At 44.4% G+C, this 24474-nt stretch overlaps 1 protein-coding gene across 1 annotated transcript in view; it reads right to left on the reverse strand.

The window, feature by feature from the left end:
• man1a2 (mannosidase, alpha, class 1A, member 2) overlaps nt 1-24474 on the reverse strand; it is a gene marked incomplete at both ends in the record, with an annotated part of 97323 nt that overhangs the window by 57358 nt on the left and 15491 nt on the right. Inside the window, 2 exons of the mRNA XM_079216370.1 lie at nt 3546-3642; nt 19330-19588. Of these exons, the coding sequence (XP_079072496.1) occupies nt 3546-3642; nt 19330-19588 (356 nt within the window). The remainder of the gene's footprint in view (nt 1-3545; nt 3643-19329; nt 19589-24474) is intronic.

The raw sequence follows: 24474 nt of genomic DNA on the forward strand, positions 1-24474 counted from the left end.
TTCCGGCTGTTCGGGTGTTTTTGGACGACTCCCTGCTATCGCGATCGCAGCATTTGTTACTTCACTTGTGATCAAGGAAAATACATTCAGAGAACGAGAGAAGTTGTTTGACTGAGTTCTTCCGGACGCTACACCAGGCATCCAATAATTGACACACGCTAACAACAGAAGCTTCTTTAATAGAAGTAAATGTACGCAGACGGCTGTATAGATGTCATCAATGCCAATAAAAAGTCCACGAAGAGCCTCATTCATGGCCAACACACACATTAAATACATGCCGCTCAGCAACAGTCGGAGCAAGTGACGTACTTCATAAAAGCTGGACGTTCAACTGCTGCTGCTTTTGTTGTCTATATCTAAGTGGACATATTTATTTTTAAAGGCCAATACTGAACCAGCTGAAGGACAGCATTCCACATTTTACTTCTACCTTGAGGTTAGATTCAGAACGCGAGTTAAAATGCGGATCATGTGTCGTTGCCTTCACCGTTAACGTGTGTGTGTGTGTGTGTGGTGGGGTTTCATGTGGAATAACACAACATCAGAGTGATTTAAAGCCACAACTCAAAGTCAATCATCAATCGCTGTTTCCATCCAATCGCTCAGTGTGTGTGTGTGTGTGTGTGTGTGTGTGTGTGTCTCCCCACGGTACGAGCTGTCAGCGTCCCAATAGTGACAGAAACGAGAGCCTGCTGCATCTCCAATACGCAGCTTTCTCACACACACACACACACACACACACACATAATCAATACAGCCGACTTCTGTAGGAGGACAAGATACGCCTCATCAATAATGGAAGTGTGTTATGTGAGGAGTGTGAGGCTTGACTCTTTGGCCACCCTGTGACTGATAACCTGCAGATACCGAGGAGAGGAAACAGTGTTATTGCTCCATCTGCCCCTCTGAACAACATTTGAGATCTGGTGTGATTCACCGTCTGATATATTTCATCACATGCACGGTAAATTCCAGTGTTAGAATAACAAAGTACCTTTCGGAGAAGCCTTATTTTTCGTACTTTATACTTTACTGTATTGTCATCTATAGTGGTTATATGCATAAAAACAAACAATTAAAATGGTTAAAACACATTTTTTTATTTAATTATATATTATAAGCTGCTTAGAGCTAGAGTTAGCAAGTATAATAGGTCATAATACCTCCTCTAATATATATTATATATCGCAGTAAACTCAACAGAACAAAAATCAGGATTATCTTCGCAAAACTACAAATCTTTTATGAATAGAGCTCAATGATGTAACTGAAGGAAACGTTAGCGGTTAGCTCAGTCAAGCAGGACTGTGCGGCCCACCGGCTGCTGAAAGCTAACAGCTAACGCTAAGTAGCGCTCCTCCTGACAACGTCAACAGTTTTGTTGATCACAAAGTAGCATCACGAGGTAAAACTGGGTGCGTCCCCTCAGGTTTAAGATGCTTTTGAGTGTTTCATCGCCTCCGCCGTGGCTCTGCCCCACAAACTAACTGAAATACGACCCAGCATTCATACGGCCTGACAACTTTACCCGCCACTGACAACTATTTGTTCCGGTTTCAGACATTGGAAACACACACAAACGGCATTTATCGGCCATTTAGCAGCAGCTCGTAAAATAACACAGAGGCCTCCGGTCAGTTTGCCAGACGGAGTGTTCAAATTTGACAAAAAAAAAAGGCTCATAAGCAATAAGCAAGCATCCTCTCTCTCACACACACACGGCAAAACACACACGTCAAAACACACACACAGAAATCCATTAAAAACGCACAAATCCATCTGGCAACCGAAACACTCAGATAAACGCGCATAAAGCAACGTCTTCACATGCATAAATTCACACTAAGCAAAGACCGATGTGGCATTTCGAGCATCTATCAGCAGCACTGATCACGCAGAAACAACCAATGCATCTATTGATACGGACGTATTGATCATCATTTAAATAATTGGCACACAAAGGATGCCTGCAGCACGCAGCCATCTTATCCAGCTTTTGCTCACGGTGAAATGTGTTTATTAATGTTATCTTCCTCAAGCTGGGACTGGAGATTCCTGGGTATTTTTCCTTCTCTACTGAAGAAGCTCCAAGACCACAGAGGAAGACTGTCGCCTCACAAAGAGGAAGGTGTTGAGGCAGAGAACGCCAAGGACACGAGCAGGTGTGAAGAGATATAACGCCGCTTCTCTGAAATATTGGCTGTGTCAATAAAAAAGCTGGGGGAAAAGAAAGTGGTGTTTTTTGTGCGTGTGTGTCGTGTCAACCAGTGGCAATGTGTACCTCTCAAATAGGAAACAGGAGATTAATGGGGAGGCGCCATTGTGTGTATTCATGAGGATCAACGGCTTCTTTCCTTTCCTTCTCTGTGAATCTTAGCGGGTTGTGGCCATCTGATGATAACTCCTGCTACAATTAAACCAGTGTCATGTCCCACACAAGTTTCCAATCATGTTAAGATACGAGGCGAACTAAGCGAAACAGTTAGCGCCCCGTGGGTGTGTAAACATAGCTGCGGCGGATGAGACACTGATTAAAAATCGCTTTTCAACATGTTCTCATGATGTTTTTATGCTTGTTGAACGGGTGTATTGATGAAAGTCTAGCTTTAGACGTTGTATATCTCCTAATCAATAACACCAATAGCTTTGTCTTGCTAACGATGGTCACGTCAACAACCGACCTAAAAATCTGTACTTCCCACATCTCTCTTAACGTTACCACAGACAGGCTAGCAATGCGTTAGCTCGCTAGTTAGCTTAAGATGTTGCTTTACATCGTAGCATCAGCTTCTTTTCTCTTTGAGTCGAGCACGTAGCACGAGTTGACCGAGGTTCTGTAACTAAGTCACACGATATTCAGAGTCTATTTATTCCAATTTAATTGTGATCCTCTTAACAGCTTCTGAAAAGATGTGCGTTTTTCTGCGACAGCCTGCGAGTTCTCCCGCCGCAACGAGTGCAGCGCGAGTGCAGCGACCCGAGCTATCGCACACGGCAGCTGCAGAGGCGGAAACCAGAAAGAAAACAGCTTCCAATACGCCAACGATGATGAAGAGAAGCGGCGCCGCACTGACCTCTGTGGGAGAAATAATCAGCGCCAGTGGCAACGTTCTGCTCTCTACAAACAGGAAGCTCCCTGAAGACCGGACCCTGACAGAAAGTGTTTGCACTCCCACTTTCTAATGCAAAACAACAATCTATGGGGTATGGACTCGTGGAATATTACCAACGCTTCGGATGCAATCTCTCTCATTTCTGACATCCGATATCAGTGATGCAAGTTATCTGCTTGAGCTTGTATTTCAATTCGCAAAAACACGCTTCCCCCGAAGTGGTATGCATTCTGCCGGAGGCATTATCACATAACCTTGTCCACAAGGGGAAAAGCAGCTTGTGTGTGTGTGTGTGTGTGTGTGTGTGTGTGTGTGTGTGTGTGTGTGTGTGAGAGAGACGAAGTGTGTGTGCACCCATGCATCCATGTGTGATTTACAATCGTGTGAGCAAACTGCCAATGGGCGCAGACAGCAGTGGGAGAGACTTACCGAAGATATTAGTGGAGTGTCCCTTCTTGGCGAGCGGCTTCAGCTCGTTGTGTCCCCAGCCGTACTGCCGGTAGCTGTCCCACGCGTGCTTCATCATCTGGGGGGGGGAAACGGCAAGAGCAAACGTCCCGTTAGAAGATGTGGCGCCTCCGCTCCGGACGACGGCGTCTGAATCTGCCGCGTAATTGGACTCAACGTTGACATAATTGGGATTTTGGTGTCATGAGAACAGAAGTTTCTGGCGGCAGTCGAGTAGTCAATAAAACCAGTTGAGACACCAACAGAAAAATACACTGCAGAGCAAAAAACAAATCATTAATCATCACGATTAATGGAGGTTTATATGCGATTATTGCCAAATTACACAGATAGTACAACCAGAGAGGTAAAGTCCCGCCCCTTTTAGTTCACAGATCAAATGATACGACAAAAAAACAGCAGACTTTTCAAATGACAAACCTCATCATATGTGAAATTCATGTCACAGTTTGACTACCACAGATTCTTTAAAGATATGAGGGACGTCGCCCTTCGACAGGCAAAATCATTAACCATTACTGGGACAAGTAGAAAAGAAATGTACTTTGATTAAGGCCTTTGCTTTCTTTCAGTATTAAACCTCCGGGCAGAGCTATTAATTCATCCATTCATCAATAAGCCGCTCCACGTCTCGCACATACTTGATCGTGTAAAACGGGACCCCTGTTGCCTCCAACGACTGAACCGATAGACGTTAGAAAACAAAGACTGAAGACACGAGGTGGAGGTTTAGCAGCGCTGGAGGGAGGTCATGACCCCAGAAGACTGAACAGCAGGTCCACACACACACACACACACACACACACACACACACACACACACACACACACACACGACAATGACCCATTTAACACAAGCTGAGGATGTGTTTGAAGCTGCCTCTTTGTATTTTGTTTCAGTGCATTATTCTGTATCTGTAGACGTGCGTCTGCCGGATGGAAAATGAATCTATTCTTCATGTGAGGCTGAAAGAGAACGGCTCCGGGAGGAGGAGGAGGAAGAGGAGGAGGATGAAGAGCGGGAGATTGTGAGATGAGCCCTGACATGGAGGCTGACGCTGAGAAGAGGCGCTCCGGGGCAAACAGAGAGGATGACACAGCCGAGGAGAGGAAAGAGCGCCAGCTTTTACTGCTCTCTTTCAATTTCAGACCCTTTCTCCTCCTCCACTGCCCCGTTCCTCAAATGGCATCGACGGCCTCGGAGAAGTGCGTTTCTGAGGTCTAGAGAGGACCAGGAATACACTGAGTCTATAGAGGATCAGGACTAGACTGAGTCTATAGAGGACCAGGACTAGACTGAGTCTATAGAGGACCAGGAATACACTGAGTCTATAGAGGATCAGGACTAGACTGAGTCTATAGAGGACCAGGACTAGACTGAATCTATAGAGGACCAGGACTACACTGAGACTATAGAGGACCAGGAATACACTGAGTCTATAGAGGACCAGGACTAGACTGAGTCTATAGAGGACCAGGAATACACTGAGGACTATAGAGGACCAGGAATACACTGAGGTCTATAGAGGACCAGGACTACACTGAGGTCTATAGAGGACCAGGACTACACTGAGGTCTATAGAGGACCAGGACTAGACTGAGGTCTATAGAGGACCAGGACTAGACTGAGGTCTATAGGGGACCAGGACTACACTGAGTCTATAGAGGACCAGGACTAGACTGAGGTCTATAGAGGACCAGGACTAGACTGAGGTCTATAGAGGACCAGGACTAGACTGAGGTCTATAGAGGACCAGGACTACACTGAGGTCTATAGAGGACCAGGACTACAATGAGGTCTATAGAGGACCAGGACTACACTGAGGTCTATAGAGGACCAGGACTACAATGAGGTCTATAGAGGACCAGGACTACACTGAGGTCTATAGAGGACCAGGACTAGACTGAGGTCTATAGAGGATCAGGACTACACTGAGGTCTATAGAGGACCAGGACTAGACTGAGGTCTATAGAGGACCAGGACTAGACTGAGGTCTATAGAGGACCAGGACTAGACTGAGACTATAGAGGACCAGGACTACACTGAGGTCTATAGAGGACCAGGGCTAGACTGAGGTCTATAGAGGACCAGGACTAGACTGAGGTCTAGAGAGGACCAGGACTAGACTGAGGTCTAGAGAGGACCAGGACTAGACTGAGGTCTAGAGAGGACCAGGACTAGACTGAAGCTGGTTCAGGACCAGTTAAAAGCTCCTCCCAGTAGCGTTAAGCTTCATCAATACTCCCTTACCTGCAGTAAAACACTCCAGACAGAAAATACTTCCCATGACGTCATCTGAATGCATTTGAGTTAGCATTTAAAATCTGATTAGACTCCATTTGGAACATTGGAGCAGGAAGTAGAGCATCTCTGTAGCAGATAACTCTATGCCTGTACACACACACACACACTGGATATCACTCCTGTGTCTTTACATGCCAGCGCAGCACTAACTGCTGCCTCTACATGCCGCCATGTGAGGTTCAGCATCCAGAGCTCCTCTCCTTGGAGCCGGCCGGCTGCCAAGCTCATAAAGACCAGGGCCAGGAGCTTCATTGTGTTCCTGGCCCTCCATGACGCAGTCCACACACACACACACACACACACACACACACACACACACACACACAGGAGGAGTGTAAATCAAATGAATACACACCATGACACAGACACTTAAGTGCTGCCGTGCTCCCCTTGATCCGCGTTGATTGGATGCTTCATCAAACTCTGATTGGCCCGTATGCCAAGGACGAGCGACAGTGCCGGGTCCTCCGCCATGTTGACAAACTGCTTATTTAAAAAAAGGACCTTGGAATACTAATTGGGCATTAAGCTACAAAATGCTGTGATTGATTCCGACAGCTACCGCTCGCCATCACAGCCTCTTTGGAGCCACAAAGAGAGAGAGAGGCTGGTTTACATTGGCCGGTTTATTCATCGGCAATGAGAGAATAAAGGCAGGAGCCAAACCCAACATTTTTGTGGTCTCTGGCAAGGAAAGTTGCAGTAAGAATGTATTCTCATATTAACCCTCTGAACCGTGCCATGAGTCATTAAAGATATACATTGAGCTATTCACATTCTTTTACAACCTCTACTCTCTCTTTTCCTGAATTGTTGTCACGTGACTGTTGGTCTCAGGAGCTCAGAATTTTATGTTTTTTACCGAATTTGGTTAAAGAGAACGGTTTAATTGTAAATTAATTTTAAATGAGACGTTTCTGATGAAATATCACAATATCATGACAGAACCATTCAAAATGTGGAAGTAGCAGTAACAATACACACACATTCACTATTCTCATGATTTATAGATGAGGCCTGTTTGGGCCGTATCGGTTCCCAGACAAAAACACTGTTTTATGGCAACGCTTTGCTTTAATTTACTTGTTAGTGCTGCATTCACAGAGTGGGAATAACTATCTTCTCAACCTGGACCCTGCTTTCCCATGTGTGTGAGTCTTAATGACTGGAGGACGACAACACTTTTTAAATTGGTCCGGTATTGAAGGAGCTGCAGCCGGAAGCAGCTGAACGGGATGCAATGTAATCACTCGGGGAAACTTCTCACCGGCAATGTAGGGCAACTCAAAGTTATTGTTTCTGCTCAGATTGTTATTATTAGTGTGGGACAACATTATGGGAAGAACCCGACGGAGAAATAAAACCCCTTTTCTTTAACCTTTCTCTTGTTGTTGTGTTTCTCGACTCTGGAATCTCGTGTTGCGTAAATATTCAAAGACATTGAGCCTCTTGAAGATAAAACTAAGCTACGCTGCAGACTTTTTGGGACAAGGACGATGCCGTCCGTCTTAAAACAGGTTGGACTACTCCCCTGTGACAGATATGTGAGAGAAATAATCAGTAATGACATCGACGAGCTGGTTGGCACGAGTGCAAATTAAGCCCATTTGAGGCCAAATCAAGCACTTTGCGGAAATGCCATGATTTAATTCTGCAATCGGCAGCATAATGGACCACTTTCTAAAATTGCTGCCCCCATTAGCCACTTGGATACAAAAACACGGGTAAATAGACTCCAGGTGAGCCAAAGTTACCCTTTCGTGTGCATTGTTTTAGTCGGTGAATCTGCCGACCGTCACTCACCGGCCTCTTTCCCCAGAGACACTGACATCATGTTTCACCAGTGCGTTAATCGACGTCTCCCATGGGACTGTGCAACCAACAGATAACACATCTCAAGCGCCGTCTTTCAACTAAACCGATCAAAGCCAGAGCAGGACGGGTGTCTGCGGCGTTCCACACACGTGGGGTCAGAGGTCAACCATTACGCTCACGTTGACTACGAGTCCCTGCCGGTGGTCCGGCCTCCGGGCGGCTGGGACAAGTGGCAGCTTGCGGTGCGATGAAGCGGTGGAGGATGAAGCGGTGGAGGATGAAGAGGTGGAGGATGAAGAGGTGGAGGATGAAGCGGTGGAGGATGAAGCGGTGGAGGATGAAGCGGTGGAGGATGAAGAGGTGGAGGATGAAGAGGTGGAGGATGAAGCGGTGGAGGATGAAGCGGTGGAGGATGAAGAGGAGGTGGAGGATGAAGAGGTGGAGGATGAAGCGGTGGAGGATGAAGAGGAGGTGGATGAAGAGGAGGTGGATGAAGCGGTAGAGGATGAAGCGGTGGAGGATGAAGCGGTGGAGGATGAAGCGGTGGAGGATGAAGCGGTGGAGGATGAAGAGGAGGTGGAGGATGAAGAGGTGGAGGATGAAGCGGTGGAGGATGAAGAGGAGGTGGATGAAGAGGAGGTGGATGAAGCGGTGGAGGATGAAGCGGTGGAGGATGAAGCGGTGGAGGATGAAGCGGTGGAGGATGAAGCGGTGGAGGATGAAGCGGTGGAGGATGAAGAGGTGGAGGATGAAGAGGTGGAGGATGAAGCGGTGGAGGATGAAGAGGTGGAGGATGAAGCGGTGGAGGATGAAGCGGTGGAGGATGAAGAGGTGGAGGATGAAGAGGTGGAGGATGAAGCGGTCGAGGATGAAGAGGTGGAGGATGAAGAGGTGTAGGATGAAGAGGTGTAGGATGAAGAGGTGGAGGATGAAGAGGTGGAGGATGAAGATGTGGAGGATGAAGCGGTGTAGGATGAAGCGGTGGAGGATGAAGCGGTGGAGGATGAAGCGGTGGAGGATGAAGAGGTGGAGGATGAAGCGGTGGAGGATGAAGCGGTGGAGGATGAAGCGGTGGAGGATGAAGAGGTGGAGGATGAAGAGGTGGAGGATGAAGCGGTGGAGGATGAAGCGGTGTAGGATGAAGCGGTGGAGGATGAAGAGGTGGAGGATGAAGAGGTGGAGGATGAAGCGGTGGAGGATGAAGAGGTGGAGGATGAAGATGTGTAGGATGAAGAGGTGGAGGATGAAGAGGTGGAGGATGAAGCGGTGGAGGATGAAGAGGTGGAGGATGAAGAGGTGGAGGATGAAGAGGTGGAGGATGAAGCGGTGGAGGATGAAGCGGTGGAGGATGAAGAGGTGGAGGATGAAGAGGTGGAGGATGAAGAGGTGGAGGATGAAGAGGTGGAGGATGAAGCGGTGGAGGATGAAGAGGTGGAGGATGAAGAGGTGGAGGATGAAGAGGTGGAGGATGAAGAGGTGGAGGATGAAGCGGTGGAGGATGAAGCGGTGGAGGATGAAGAGGTGGAGGATGAAGCGGTGGAGGATGAAGAGGTGGAGGATGAAGAGGTGGAGGATGAAGAGGTGGAGGATGAAGAGGTGTAGGATGAAGAGGTGGAGGATGAAGAGGTGGAGGATGAAGACCGCCTGTCTATCCCAGAGCAGCAACACGCAGACAAGCGGCATCTGTTCCTTTGCGTGACTCATCATCTTTTCTGGGAGTCACTGTAATCCTCCGGATACTTTATAAGATGCTCTTTTAAAAAAAATACATGTTTTCACATCCTTTGAATACCGTTATATTAATTAAGGTGAACAGTACACATCTTTATTCCAGACGGAAAGCCTCGTTTGCCTCCAGAAGTGTGGTTAAAAAAATAAATAAACTGGGAAATTGCAAAGAAAGTATAGAATCTTAAAGCGTATAAAATCTCAACGTAAGCCGAGTCTCAGCAGCCGAACTCCTGCAAACTTCTTCTTGTTCTGATTTACTAAAACAAAGCCGGCGGTTGCAAAGCGCCTGCGGTCCCTGAGGCGCAGACGGCTTCAGACGCAGAAACAAGTCACATTAACTTTGTCAAACGTCTGTGATGTTGAGTTGTACTAAAGTTTTAGAAAAGTTAAAACAGCAAAAAAAAAAAAAAAAAAAAGTTGTTCAAAATGATGCCAAGTATTTAATACAAAGGAGCTGTGGCCTAAATTCTACATAGCAGTATATTTTGAATATTGTATTTTAATATATTCTATATATCTCTTGTTGTACATTTCCCCTCATAAATTCAACAAAATGTGAAAAAGTCTCTTTATTTATTGCCTGGAATTTAAAGTTAGCGTCATAGAAAAATGGCTTTTTTTCCCTTTTCAGGGCACAATGAGACTCACTCACTCACACACACACACACACACACACTCACTCACTCACTCACTCACACAGTATTTAGACAAGCCGAGCCACACAGTCAAAACATTGTTCCTATTCGTTGACATATTTTGCTGTGCGGCGACAGCAGAGGTTTGGATTGCCCGTTGTAGTGAACCCGGCCCTCTGCGGGTGTAATTAGCTCCATGTAGCGCAGCTTTTCTGCCTCTTTGTCCGTGGGTTTGTTTTAGTGATGATTAGCTTCTTTTTACACAGATATAAAATGGTGGCGATAGAGAATCAAGGTGGATCCTTGCTGTTTTAAATGTCATGCCGTCATTAAAAAGGCTGGGCGATAATTAAGTACGATAGTTTATTGTCTTTAATGGAATCCTATTGAGATGAAATCATAAATGCAGATATTGTGATATAACTACCTTGTTTAAATTGTTAATAACAAGCACATGTAAACTGCAATTTCTCCAAAAACGTGATTATTCTGCACCAAAGTTGATGAATAAATGAGAAAATATTGTTGAATGTATTAATCGTGCCACATTATTCGCTCCAGCTGGCTTTGGTACAAACCGCCGCCCAGGACTGTGTTATTGTGTTATTGTGTTATTAAGGTCAGAGTCTGAGGGAGATGAAAAACTTTCTTCCCTCACTTTCCCCGGCGACTGACTTAAGCTGAAGAGTGATAAAGTGAAGCCCTAAAATATGCTGCTGGCTTTTTATGTTAAAGGGAAGAGCCAAAACATTTGTTTCCATTTCCATTTCAGTGGCTCCAGAAGGTCAGAGCGTGGTCCAGACGGGTTTAAAGCGGCTGCCAGGATGAGCCGCCGATGCTTCATGATGCTAACAAATAGAACCCTCGAGGCAGGGATCATTAAGACGGCTCCAATTGGTCCAGGACGCGTTCGGATATGAACAAGAAGCTGTAGCTGAAGTTGTGCATTCATCAGGGTTCACACACATTCTGACCAATGGATTACAGGACTTTTCCATGACTTTTAACCAAATTTCCATGACTTTAAACCACATTTCCATGACTTTTAACCAAATTTCCATGACTTTTAACCACATTTCCATGACTTTTAACCACATTTCCATGACTTTTAACCACATTTCCATGACTTTTAACCACATTTCCATGACTTTAAACCACATTTCCATGACTTTAAACCACATTTCCATGACTTTTAACCACATTTCCATGACTTTTAACCAAATTTCCATTACTTTTCCATGACTTAAAACCAAATTTCCATGACAAACATTTAGTGAAATCTGGGTGTAAACAGTAAAAAGTGAGTAAATGTAGTATTTAAACTAACAATGAGAACACAAAGCATACAGTAAACCTTAAATGACTCAAATGAATGAGACAATAGTTTGATTAAAAGAATAAACATTTATATAGATGCCTGTATGTATGCCTGCTTATATTTTTGAGTCTTTCTTTTAAAAGCATATTAATTATTTTAAACTCAGCGTAAATGAACGTCATGAACACATGAATATAACACATTTACATGACTTTAACTAAACCTTTGGGATTGTATTTTTTTCCAAGGACTTTTCCAGGCCTGGAAATAATCATTTCAAAACTCCATGACTTTTCCAGGTTCTCCATGACTGTAAGAACCCTGATAAATGTTCATTTAAACACGGCTTTCTCCGAGGACTTTAATGCACAGCGCTCAGATCTGCTGACTTTCTCCAGGCCCCTCCCTCTAGATGCCCAGCAGGAGGCGTGACCTTCTCAATGGCGACACATTTCAGACGCATGCAACCACAGGGCACTGCATTTTTCATCAATCCCCTTACGAGCCAGCAGCCGAGAGCAAGGCCATTACTTTCGTCAAAACTCCGCTTAGTTCCCGCACAGTGAGGAGCTTTTTGGAGGTCCGGGGAGCTGAGCTGCAGTCACTCGCTGCTCCGACTGACCTCCGGAGTCAGTTTGACTGATTCGAGGCACACGTTTTCCGCCCGGCCTCGTCTTTCTCGTCTCCTTCCACATCCCCCCGTGGAGGCCTCCTATCTGCTCTGACGGAGGAGGGCCTCGTCTGGGTCGCTCCTGGCAGTAAATAAATTCACTGCACTTCGGCAAGAAGGGTGCCAATAAATCCCCCGTGAAGTCGAGGCAGCAGAAAGAAGTCTGGATGGGCGGCTCCGAAGACGAGAGCTCAAACTGATTCTGGGTCAGCGGTATGTTTACATGTCAGGAGGAGAGGACCACGTCCAAAGAAAAGATCTGGATCGGTGACGCTCTCACCAGATGATCGAGGTTGGGATAGGTCGGCGGGCAGCGAGCGTTTTCACACGTTTTTCCCAAAATCTAGAGTAAGCATGTCAACGCCAGTCGGTTTATAGGTGAAGTCTCCCTGCTATCGTGGATTTAGGTCAAATCAGTGAGCAGGACCATGATTATAGTGGGTTAAGTGGATTTGTTGTATCCATTTGTTGGCATTCTGTTTGTTTGTTGAGTATTGAAAACCAATATTCTTATTGTTTATATAAACTCTGTCCAGCTTGTTCAGTCCCTTTCTAACTGATGTCCTCCTGTAAAGCTGGTTATCAACGCAGACATTTTGATTTATTTCTTGTTAACGGGCAGACAGGCCGAGCTATTCCTTATTCAGACACCTCATTTACGTGCAAAAACTGAAACCATGAATGTTTCTAATACATAAATGATTACTGATGGACAATGGCCAAAGATTTAAAAAGAATAAAAAAACTACACAACACAAGGAACTTTCCCTTTGTGTTGATGTATTTGGTCTTTGTGGACTAAAGTGGTCTCTAGAAAACCTCTTGTTTTCCTGCAGCAGGGCCTGATGGTTCTGGTTCTGGTTCTTCCAGCAACGCGTTCCTCTCAGTGTATTGAAGCTCTCCGGTCATCAAAGAATCTGCGGCGTCTCAAAGGATTTCATTACAGATCCCTCCATCCTGTTTGTCTCGGATGAAAAGGCCTCTGCGTAAGTTCACACAATTAACTCGCCTGCAACCTAAAATAACATAAAACTCCCAGTGAGCCAATTGGAGAAGTGGAGGCCGAGTCATCACGCCGTGCGTCGTCACTGAATAGTTGGTTTGTGTGCGTCGGGTTTAGTGTTAGAAATGTTTTTTAAGATCTCGACCCACAAACCACTTCCTTTAACTAAGCAGCCAGTATAAGAAGGAATTAAACAATTCCAAGAAGATTCATTATGTATCTCGACATCTCGATGTATGCGCGGTCCGATACCAAAACAATGCCGAGGATCTGGAAATGACAACATCCTTGTGAAATAAAAGTCACAATTTAAAGCATTTCCACAACAGTCAGTTCGGTTTATGAACATAAGTGCTCAAGTAAGTGAGTTTCCTATGCTTTAATAGTGTCTATCGAATAGGAAACAAGGGGAAATAAGGTGAGATTAAAAGAAGCGTGGCCTCCAGAATGTGCGCTTTAAGTCCGTTACGCAATAAGTATGAAACGTTCAGGACAATAGTCCTTAAAAACCGTATTGTGCCCTAATGCTGCCTTCAAGCAGCAGGGGCGGAGCGGGAAGAAAGAGGACCCCCTGCGGCCGCTCCAGCTAGATCCATGCATTATTCCAAGATGGTTGCCTCCGCTGGTAAATAGCCTCTAGAACTACATTTAGTGTCCAGTGTTTACGGAACAATTATCGCCTAGCGGCTGTTTGCACTCGGCAGCTATCAGGTGCTTTTACATCGACGGCCCTCCAGAATCTCATCAGTGCTACGTGCATTATTATTATTATTATTATTATTATTATTATATAATCCTCGTTTTATCTTATTAGACTTTTTGCTAGAAAATGGTCAGATCTAGCTTATAAAGAAGTGGTTAAAACAAAGTGTTTTGTAGAGATCAGTGACCTTTGATCACAGTTCATCCCTGAAAGTAGACGTTTGTGCTGATATTTGGTAACAATTTCCTCCACGCATTCCTAAATATATCATGTTCACGAAAATGGGACAAACAGCCACAGAAACAGCTCTCTATAAATGATCTGTATTTATTGTTTTTGTGGAAATATTGGTTGTTTTTGTTGCCTTTTTGGATAGATAGATAGATAGATGTTAGATAGATAGATGATAGATAGATGATAGATAGATAGATAGATAGATAGATAGATAGATAGATGATAGATAGATAGATGATAGATAGATAGATAGAAAAGTTACATAGAAGACACAAAAATGTAGCTTTGGACCAAGAACATTTTCTCTCATAATAACGGCGCGAACAACGACTCGAACGCATCATTACCGTGATCATCATTCCCTACGATGTGAGCAGTCCTTTTTAAATGAACAATATAGGCACCAGTGATGAGACCACAGCACCGGTCCACTTCCTTGAAAAAGGTTCATTCCTGTGTTCAGGAATACATTTAGCAGCAGGGAGCCGGCTGACATATGACATCATACATAATGTATAGAAACACATAATGGCTTTTTCGCAGAAGGGAATTGGTTTTCAAATGTCACCTCGCTGGCTTACGAGAGACCGGCGAGCGAGACGCGACCAAAACATGATCGCTGGGCCGAGATCCATGTTGGAAAGGACATGGAGCAGAAACACAAAGCCGGAGCGGACATGTTGACTCCTCCCCGCTTTGTGTTGATGAGACGCTTATGGTTCCACACACATCTACACGGCAAAAAGAACAGAGGGATTCAGGAGCCTGCAAAATGACTGCAGAGAGCGAGAGGAGGAGATGGTCGGAAGGATAGATTCAGCACACACACACACACACACACACACACACAAAGATCCAGCAAACGGGAGAGAAAAGGGTTGAATAGAAAGATAGGAGACAAAGCAGGAGAGAGAGAGAGAGGAGTAAAAAGAGAGAGAGAGCAGGGGAATGATGAAAGCTGAGCTGTGCCCTACCCCGGAGGAGAGGCGACACACACACACACACACACACACACACACACACACACACACACACACACACACACACACACACAGAGAGAGACTGGTGTGCCATCAACATACAAGGCCATCTGCCAAGCACCGCCAAGGCGGAGAGGACAGAGAAAGAGGAAGAGACACAGAGAGAGAGAGAATGATGGAGGCTGCTCAAGAGGAAAGAGAGAGTGAAGTACTGCAGATAGTCCACGTATTCGTTGAAAACCATTTAGATCGCACTTAAGGAGCGCTGCTTTGTCATCGATTTATCTGGTTTTACAGCCACAGTCCATGGCTTGTTCTCTCTCTCCCTTCTCCCTCCCTCTCTTCCCGATGCCAGCCACAGATCAGTCATCGTTTGCTTGACTCAGTCGTAGCTGAGCGACGGGGCCGAGCCGAGCCGGCGGCAGTTTCTCTGCGTATTTTCGTGCGTTTCGTCGCCTCCGGGACCAAACGCCCAAAAGTAGGTCACGAGACTCGAGTTCCCAGAGAGAGGCCTGCGCTCCTGCGTTCCTGCGTTCCTCCGCTCCTGCAGCTGCAGCCACCCTGGAACACGCCATTGAACACGCGTGTTCGTACGCTGCGTCATTTCAGACATTTCAGAGACATCGGCTACCGATTCTCGGCCTTAGCGTATTAGAAATAGGAGCGTAAACGGCAAAATGTGCATCCCAATATAAATATTAAATATTAAAACATTGCCGTTACAGGTGTGCAACAGGTGCGTTAATTCAAAGTATGTATGCCAACTATTGTAACTATTATTATAACTATGTAAAGTATCAGAGAAAAATCTTTATTTTTTTGCATAAATCTTTATTATTGCATAATATTTTTGTTATTTATAATATACAGGCAATGCTACTGCTTCTGCTCATGCGAAATATTAATAATTAATGATAGCTGTATTATTTTAGCCAATGTCCAGAGGTACCAACAAAAAAAAAGTTCTTTTCACATTACTTTAATAATAAAAATGATCTATTTAAAGGTTACTGGTCTCATAACTTACGCCTGTAGTGTGTATGTTCATGGACGTTCATATAAAATGCAGAGTCAGCAATGATTGCCTCAATTTCAAGTCTTTATTTGATCTGTTTATTGGATCTGCTCATAAAAACCTCCTCCTCTGCTGCTTTTCTTTGTAGGAAATAAAAAGCTGGTTTCTCACGCCCGTCTAAAATTATTTTTGGCGCATAATGTTACGACCACAGACGAGAATAGGAGTGGACGGAGTCATCGTGACGTCAATCGTTTAAAGCATCAAACGTTTCATTTTGGGAGGTTTTCCATTCATCTAAAAGCAGGAACACGGCATATTTTTAGAACACCGGGATAGAACATAAACAATGACGTTACATTAAGAATTCTTCATAAAACACAAGCAGTGAACACCTGGACGTTACCTTCCACCATTAGATTCATTGCTCCTGGGATTAGAGACTAACTAGTGTTTTTCCAACATTATTGATGAACGAACCTTATTGAAAGTGAACTGTGCCTTTCCTCCACGGCCCATTAACCGCAACAGCCGGCTTGTTTCAACAGCTCTGGGCCGGCAATCCTTCACCGCGTGACAGCTGAATAGCATCGCAGCGTTCATAGTGGAATGCATTCCATTCCTTTTCCTTTATTGCCCTAAAGCTCCTTCTCCAGACGGAGCGCTAATGGGCGCTAACGCTCGGGTCACGTAATTAGCAGGAGAGCAGAGTAGCGCAGAGTGGGGAGCTGAAGTGGTGATGGAAGTGGTGATGGAAGTTGTAATTGAAGTGGAAGTGGTGGTGGAAGTGTTGGTGGTGGAAGTGGTGATGGAAGTGGTGGGGGTGATGAAGTGGAAGTGGTGATGGAAGTGGAGGTGGTGATGGAAGTGTTGGTGGAAGTGGTTATGGAACTGTTGATGGAAGTGGTGATGGAAGTAATGATTGAAGTAATGAAGGAAATGGTGGGGGTGTTGGAAGTGGTGGTGGAAGTGGAAGTGAAGGTGGAAGTGGTGATGGAAGTGGTGTTTGAAGTGCAAGTGGTGATGGAAGTGGAGGTGGTGATGGAAGTGGAGGTGGTGGGGGTGATGGAAGTGTTGGTGGAAGTGGTTATGGAACTGTTAATGGAAGTGGTGATGGAAGTGGAGGTGATGATGGAAGTGGAGGTGGTGATGGAAGTGGTGGGGGTGATGGAAGTGTTGGTGGAAGTGGTTATGGAACTGTTAATGGAAGTGGTGATGGAAGTAATGATAGAAGTAATGAAGGAAATGGTGGGGGTGATGGAAGTGGAGGTGGAAGTGGTGATGGAAGTGAAGGTGGAGGTGGAAGTGGTGATGGAAGTGGAAGTGGTGGGGTTGATGGAAGGTTTGTGTGTTCCACAGTCTATGAAAGACGTATTTTCTCCTCCTGGAGGAACAACGGCCCGAGTGGCCGGCCCACAGAGCAGCTTCCTGCTGATCGGACTGATTTCACTGATTTCCCTGCGGCAGTCATTTCCTTTACAGAAGCGCGGATGAAGACCACAACGATGCTGATATAGAGACGCAAAGGTGTCGTGAAATAACGTTATTACGTCACTGATCGTGAACGCCGGATAAAAGGGTATGAGAAAAGAATAAAGAACTTAGAAAAATACGCTAGTCTGTTTCACTGTGACTTTTTTTTATTTCTACGACTGTCGACCAACAGTTGGGCTTTATCAAATGTCTTTAAAAAAAAATCCATTTCAAGCTTCTGTTGAGTTTTTTTGGATTAAGCTTTGAAAGTCTGTAATCATATTTTCACCTTAAAAAATAGAAAATATGTAGTTTTTGTAATTGTGATTATATAAATAAAATAAACAATCAATATTCATATCGAAAGTTGATGTGTGAAAGTTTTTTTTTTTTACAATTTGTTCTATCATTTAGTCAAAAGCTGTTATTTAACGAGTAAATAACTGTCCTCGCAGCTAGAAAAAAATAATCAGAGTGTAGTCATTTAACCCGAGTCCAATCATTACAAGCAGAAGCAACGATTGCCATCATTGATCCTTCACAGAGATGAGCTGTGTGCGCACACGGGGCCCAATTTGTAGCAGAAACTAAATAACGCACCCAAAAAATAAAGAAAAGAGATGCAGGAAATGGGTGGCAGACAGATGGTGTAATCCCACAGAGAGTACAGTGGCTGAATTACAGCTCACCGTCTCCATGAAACATGAATGACGACCACGGATGCCGATACTCCTCTCCGACTTCACGGCGTCGAGCAGAAGAAACGCTTCTTCACTCACAATCGTTGTGGTTTCCACCTGGAACCACAAGGCATTCAGGGAAGTGTGCTACGCCGAGCGGCGGCCATTTACAGCGGCTCGTCGGGGAGTTCATGGCATTCTCTCCGAAAGGTAATTATGAATAGAAACAAAAGGGGGCATTTAGAGACAAAAGGCCTGGTTTGGAGAGAATGGGCCGGCGAGTGTTCTGACTCCAAGTGCTGTTTCAAGAGATGATGCGAGGTAATTATGCAGAGCGAGGCAGCGATAGGCCGGGTTGGCTCTGTCTATAGAGAGCCGGACCAGATAGCACCATCTGCATTCTGCTCAGGCTCTGTGCGTCTGGCTCGCCGTGGCCTTCAATACGAGCTGGCGCTGAGACAACAGGCAGCAGAAAGGTATTCAAACGTACAGTGTGTCTCACACACACACACACACACACAGGGATTAAATATCACGCAGCACAAACCGCAGGGCTACAGGTTTTCACCCCTCTATTGTCCGATGCCATCATTGAATTACATGTGAATGGGAGGAGCTGATGGCACTGGTTTTAAACCAGTTTCTTTATTAAAAGCCATTCATTCTTTACCAAATCAGATATTTTGCTCAACAGAAGCTTAGAGATTTAAAAAAGGTCTGAAGAAGGAGCTCCTTTTCATAGAAAGACACACACTAATATATCTAAAGACAACAATAAAATAAATGTGAAAGACGAGCTCCAGCTTTTGTATAATTTGCAGTAAAAGTGCAGTTTTATCATTGATCGCTCTGCTGCACGTCTAGTTCCCATCGTGTGAAATCAACCCCTTCAGGAACCTGCAGCAATGCATGATGGGTACATGAGCCAAAGTGACACCATGGAGGCAAATCAAACTCCACCACTTTAAGTTATTTTATTTAAATATAATATAATTAAATAGGTAATAAATAATATAATATGAATAATATAATACTTTTATTTAAATACATTTATTTATAATATAGATAAATACTAATATATATATATATATATATATATATATATATATATATAATAAAAAATAATATAATAATTTTATTTAAATACATTTATTATTTAATATTTCCCCTTTAAATCCTCTTACCTCTCTGATCTTGTCGCGCTTCTCTTTGGCGTCGGGCTCCGGCGGCTCTCCGTCGTTGACGCCCACCACTTTGGGCATCGGGACGGGGGGCAGCGGTTTGGGCTCCTTCTTCTTCTTCAGGTCCTCCATCACTTTGTTCTTCTCCGTCTGGATCTCCGCCTGCAGCTCCTCGCGGGACTTCCTCAGCTTCTCCTTGGCCTCCTGCAGCGCTCGCTCGTGGTCGGCCCGGATCTTGTCCCGCAGGCTCTCCTCCTCCTCTCTGTCGGAGGAAGTTTGGTTATTATTATTATTATTTTCAGAGTCTTATGTTGAGGTCCCTCAATAGCTTCCACAAAGAGGTTACTCGTCTTCCCCGTGTCGAACATCAAAGTGTTATTGTAACCAAGTCTGACACGAGAAAAACAACGTTGCTATCTTTTGTAAAAATAAATCAAAAATTAACTCCGACAACAAACATTGAACCTCTGGGAAACGCGTGATAGACCGTGTTGGAGAGGAAAACTGGGTTACACGATTTTGCCGTGTTAAAAAGAACCTTTTTCACCCTGAAGGTGTAAAGAAAATCTAATTGTTAGGATGTGAGTAAAGCCGGTCAATAAGCAGCTCACTCTTTCAGATCATGTTGGAAACAATAAAGCCATCCGTCTCTTTGGGGAAATCTATGGGTTTCCACCAGCAAAAGAAACAAATACGATCTAAACCCAGCCTTCATAATAATGAAAATCCCCATGGTAAGTCATAATGATGGGATAAATGAGGTAAAAAGTCATAACTATGAGAAAAAAAGGTCAAAGTTATTAGATAGAAATTCATTATTATGAGATTAAAAAGATCAGTTATTTGATAAGTCAAAAATAGATAGAATAGATAATAATAGATAGAGATAAAATCAGTTATGAGACAAAAAAGTCAAAGCTATGAGCTAAAAAGTTTTTGTAGGACAGCACAATGTCCACATGGCAGTCCTGAGTGTGGACACGACTCTTCCTCATGAGGACGAGGGTCAGGAATGGAAAACAAACAGCGGAGGGCGACGCCACACGGTTCTGTTCTTACTGAAGGAAGAGAGGCCTCTACCAATAATAATAATAATAATAATACAACCAGGCAGCTGAGACGGGCTCATGGTTAGGGGCCGACACGTCTGTGACATCAAGACCAAACGTTAAAGGATCTACTAGAGGGATCCTGTCCCTTTAACTAGTCTTCATGCATGTAGAGGTCGTACCCTTCATTAAATCAAGAGATAAATGGTCATAATTATGAGATAAGTAGTCTAAATCAAGAGCTAAATGGTCATAATTATGAGTTAAAAGATTAAATCAAGAGATAAATGGTCATAATTATGAGTTAAAAGTCTAAATCAAGAGCTAAATGGTCATAATTATGAGTTAAAAGATTAAATCAAGAGATAAATAGTCATAATTATGAGTTAAAAGATTAAATCAAGAGATAAATAGTCATAATTATGAGTTAAAAGTCTAAATCATGAGATAAATAGTCATAATCATGAGTTAAAAATCTAAATCAAGAGATAAATAGTCATAATCATGAGTTAAAAATCTAAATCATGAGATAAATAGTCATAATCATGAGTTAAAAGTCTAAATCAAGAGCTAAATGGTCATAATTATGAGTTAAAAGATTAAATCAAAAGATAAATAGTCATAATTATGAGTTAAAAGATTAAATCATGAGATAAAGTCATAATCATAAGTTAAAAGTCTAAATCAAGAGCTAAATGGTCATAATTGTGAGTTAAAAGACTAAATCATGAGATAAAGTCATAATCGTGAGTTAAAAGTCTAAATCAAGAGCTAAATGGTCATAATTGTGAGTTAAACATCCTTATGAGAGGATGAATCTGCGAGAGGGACCCTGTACCTTTAACTAGTCATCATGTAGCGGTCGTAGCCTTTGTATAATCACATTCAGGAGATGCAGCAGCGTGGGTAGGAGGACATGAATTTAAACATGACGCGTGTTGCTCAAGGTCAGAGAAGCTGTTTCACATTTGAAATCATCATTCGAGGCTTTAAATACCATTTAAATGAACGTGAATGATTTCTGCCTCCAAGTTGCAACCTGTGCTCGAAGTCTTTTGCGAGGCAACGTCCTAAATCAGCGAACATCGCCCAGGTATGAGCGGACGAGGAAAGACACCAACACGTCGGCCCCTAAAGTTCTCATCAACCGCACGAGCTGCAGAACGACCTCCATGTGAAGCTCAAAGCGTGAGTCGGCGAGTACAACGAGCTCCATCAATCTTGAGACTGACTGCGTGTCGTCCGAGAGCGAACATGTGAGCTCGTTTATTAACGACCTTCTGGAGGAAACGTGGGCGGAGCCAGCGACCCGCTGGGATCCGTGTGGACTCAGCTGCAGCTCCACGTCTGAGAAAACAACACTGAGGGGGGTGTGTGTGTGTGTGTGTGTGTGTGTGTGTGTGTGTTCTTTGAGGTGCTTGTGAATCTCTGTCCTTATCCAAAAGAAAGAAAAGTTGTTCGGAGGAAGCTTGCAATATAATTCCATTAAAACATTTAAAAAAAACAATGGCATTGTGGGTGTTTGTTTCATTCATTTAATACGTGTTAATGTGTTCAGAGCTGGTGTGTAGACCCACAGTGTGTGTGTGTGTGTGTAGAGGAAGTGGACGTAGTCACGAACAAAGAGACCATCAAGTTTCCCATCAAACACTCAATGAAATGCACGACTTTATGGAGTTATGAGTGTATATTCAGGACAAACCTTTCTTTTCTTTTTTAAACATGCAACATTTTAAATATTGACGTGGGACGTTGTCATCGATTACTCAACCATCCATTCGCTGGAGCTCCAGACAAGTGTCGAAGCCGCCCCGCCACAATAAAAGCTAATGAGAGGATTAAATAGGCCTGCAGAGGAACATCAGGGCTTCAGAGCGCAGCCACACGCGTGTGTGTGACAACATTTAAGTGCAGGTGTGTGAGCGCACGCATCGCCACTCCAGTTGATGCAGGACTGAGGACGTAGTGGAGCGAGAGAACTGGAGGTGAAGAGGTGAGAGATGAAGACAGAGATACGACGACGAAGATCGGCTGCAAAGGAAAGAGAGGAGTAGAGAAAAAAGCATCAACCATCTATTTTGCTGTGACAGCTTATTCGGTTCGGGTTCAACTGGGGCTGACGCCTTTCCCAGCATGCACTGCACTGGCCACGCCCTCCTGTTCATCACAAGCATGTGAGAGATGTGACAGGTGTGCAGAAAGCGAGGGAATATGGTGAGAGAGAGAGAGAGAGAGAGAGAGAGGAACGAGCGTGCAAAGACAGACGCTCCAGACTAATTATCCTTCACGCGACGCAACGAGCATCCATTTTATAACGCTGACGCGGCGCCAACGGGGACCAAAATAAAACAGCGTCCGAGTTACACAACATCGCCCTGGAAACAACTCATGAATATTCAAATCGCGTCTGACTTTAATTGATGGAAAACATATTTTGCAACACCAAGACGGCAATTACCGTGCAGCCGGTGGATGCGTGCGTCTGTTTTTTAAATGTGCTGTATTTTCTGTGTGTGTGTGTGTGTGTGGGGGGGTGGTAATTTCATGTGTGTGTGTAGTACATGCGTGTGAACTGTACTTCCCCGGCTTGCGTGTGAACACGTCTTTCCGTTCTGCGTCGCGTGAACTCGTATATCTGTGTCTTCTGCCTCGAGGGCTGATGAGATTTCTGCAATTGCAATTTGTGTATCGCTTGTTTGTGTGTGTGTGTGTGTGTGTGTGTGTGTGTGTGTGTGTGTGTGTGTGTGTGTGTGTGTGTGTGTGTGTGTGTGTGTCTAGACCCAGTGGCTGTCACGCCTCCTCTGTATGCCATCCTCTGCGCCTCCTTGAGAGAGTACCCTCAGCAACGTGCATTTAAATGTGATATTTACACGTGTGTGTGTGTGTGTTCAAATATACGTGTGTGTGTGTGTGTGTGTGCGTTCAGATATACGTGTGTGTATTCAGATACACGTGTGTGTGTGTGTGTTCAGATATACGTGTGTGTGTGTGTGTGTGTGTGTGTGTGTGTGTGTGTGTTCAGATATACGTGTGTTTGTGTGTTCAGATATACGTGTGTGTGCATTCAGATACAGGTGTGTGTGCGTTCAGATACACGTGCGCGTGTGTGCGCGCGCGCGTGACAAAACAAAATGAAGTTATTCCGTGTCCTCTAGCGTGTGCTGATGCTCCGTGTGAACCGCGTACGCAGGAAGTAACGGAAACATCGTCATACATGATAATCACGCAAAATGTGCAGGTTTTCAAAACTGCGCACACACGCACACACACACACACACACACACACACACACACACACACACACACCCCTCCCTCCTCTAATCTCTCGTCCCGTTACCGTACTCACTCCGTCGAGGATTCCCTCTGAGTCTCACATAATGTGAAACGCTCAATTAGCCGCCTCAACGGGCGACTCCATTCCTCCACGAGGACGAGCACCCGGGTGACCACGCCCACACCTTGCACCCTCTCACATCCCCCCCATCCCACCCTGCCACTGGAATCTCTCTTCTTCTTCTGTGGTGTCATGAAACCTGCTGCTCAGCATAATACGACTTCATATTCCCTTTCCATGGCAACTGGAGAGAAGAAGCAGCGGCTGTCCGTCTGCCTGGTGAGAAGCTCTTTATTTTATTTTTTTTTCTGAGGCCGTGGAAACGAGGCTCCCGGGAGAGCAGCGCGGGCGAGATGCCACGTAACCATGGCAACACACACACACACACACACACACACACACACACACACACACACACACACACACACACACACACACACACACACAGTGCCGAATGTCATTCTGTGTCGAACCGAAGCGTCTGTGGATTTGGTTTTAAATGAAAGAAGATTAAAATATCTGTCGTCACCCTTATGAATTCAATTTAAAATAACCCCCAGTCATTGTGTATTCATTAAATCGACTTTCTTTCATAAATGTAACTCATCAGCAGAGAAAACGGATTGAAGCAGAATATTAACAGATAAAAACATGTTGTTCCTTTTCTTAACTCTTCTCTCTACAACACTCTGGAATATTGGAACTGTTTGGATCACAAATCCTCCAAATAGAATAATACTAATATAAATATGTAGCCTGATCTTT

Source organism: Taurulus bubalis (genome assembly GCF_910589615.1).
Source record: "Taurulus bubalis genome assembly, chromosome: 1".
Lineage (NCBI taxonomy): Eukaryota > Metazoa > Chordata > Actinopteri > Perciformes > Cottidae > Taurulus > Taurulus bubalis.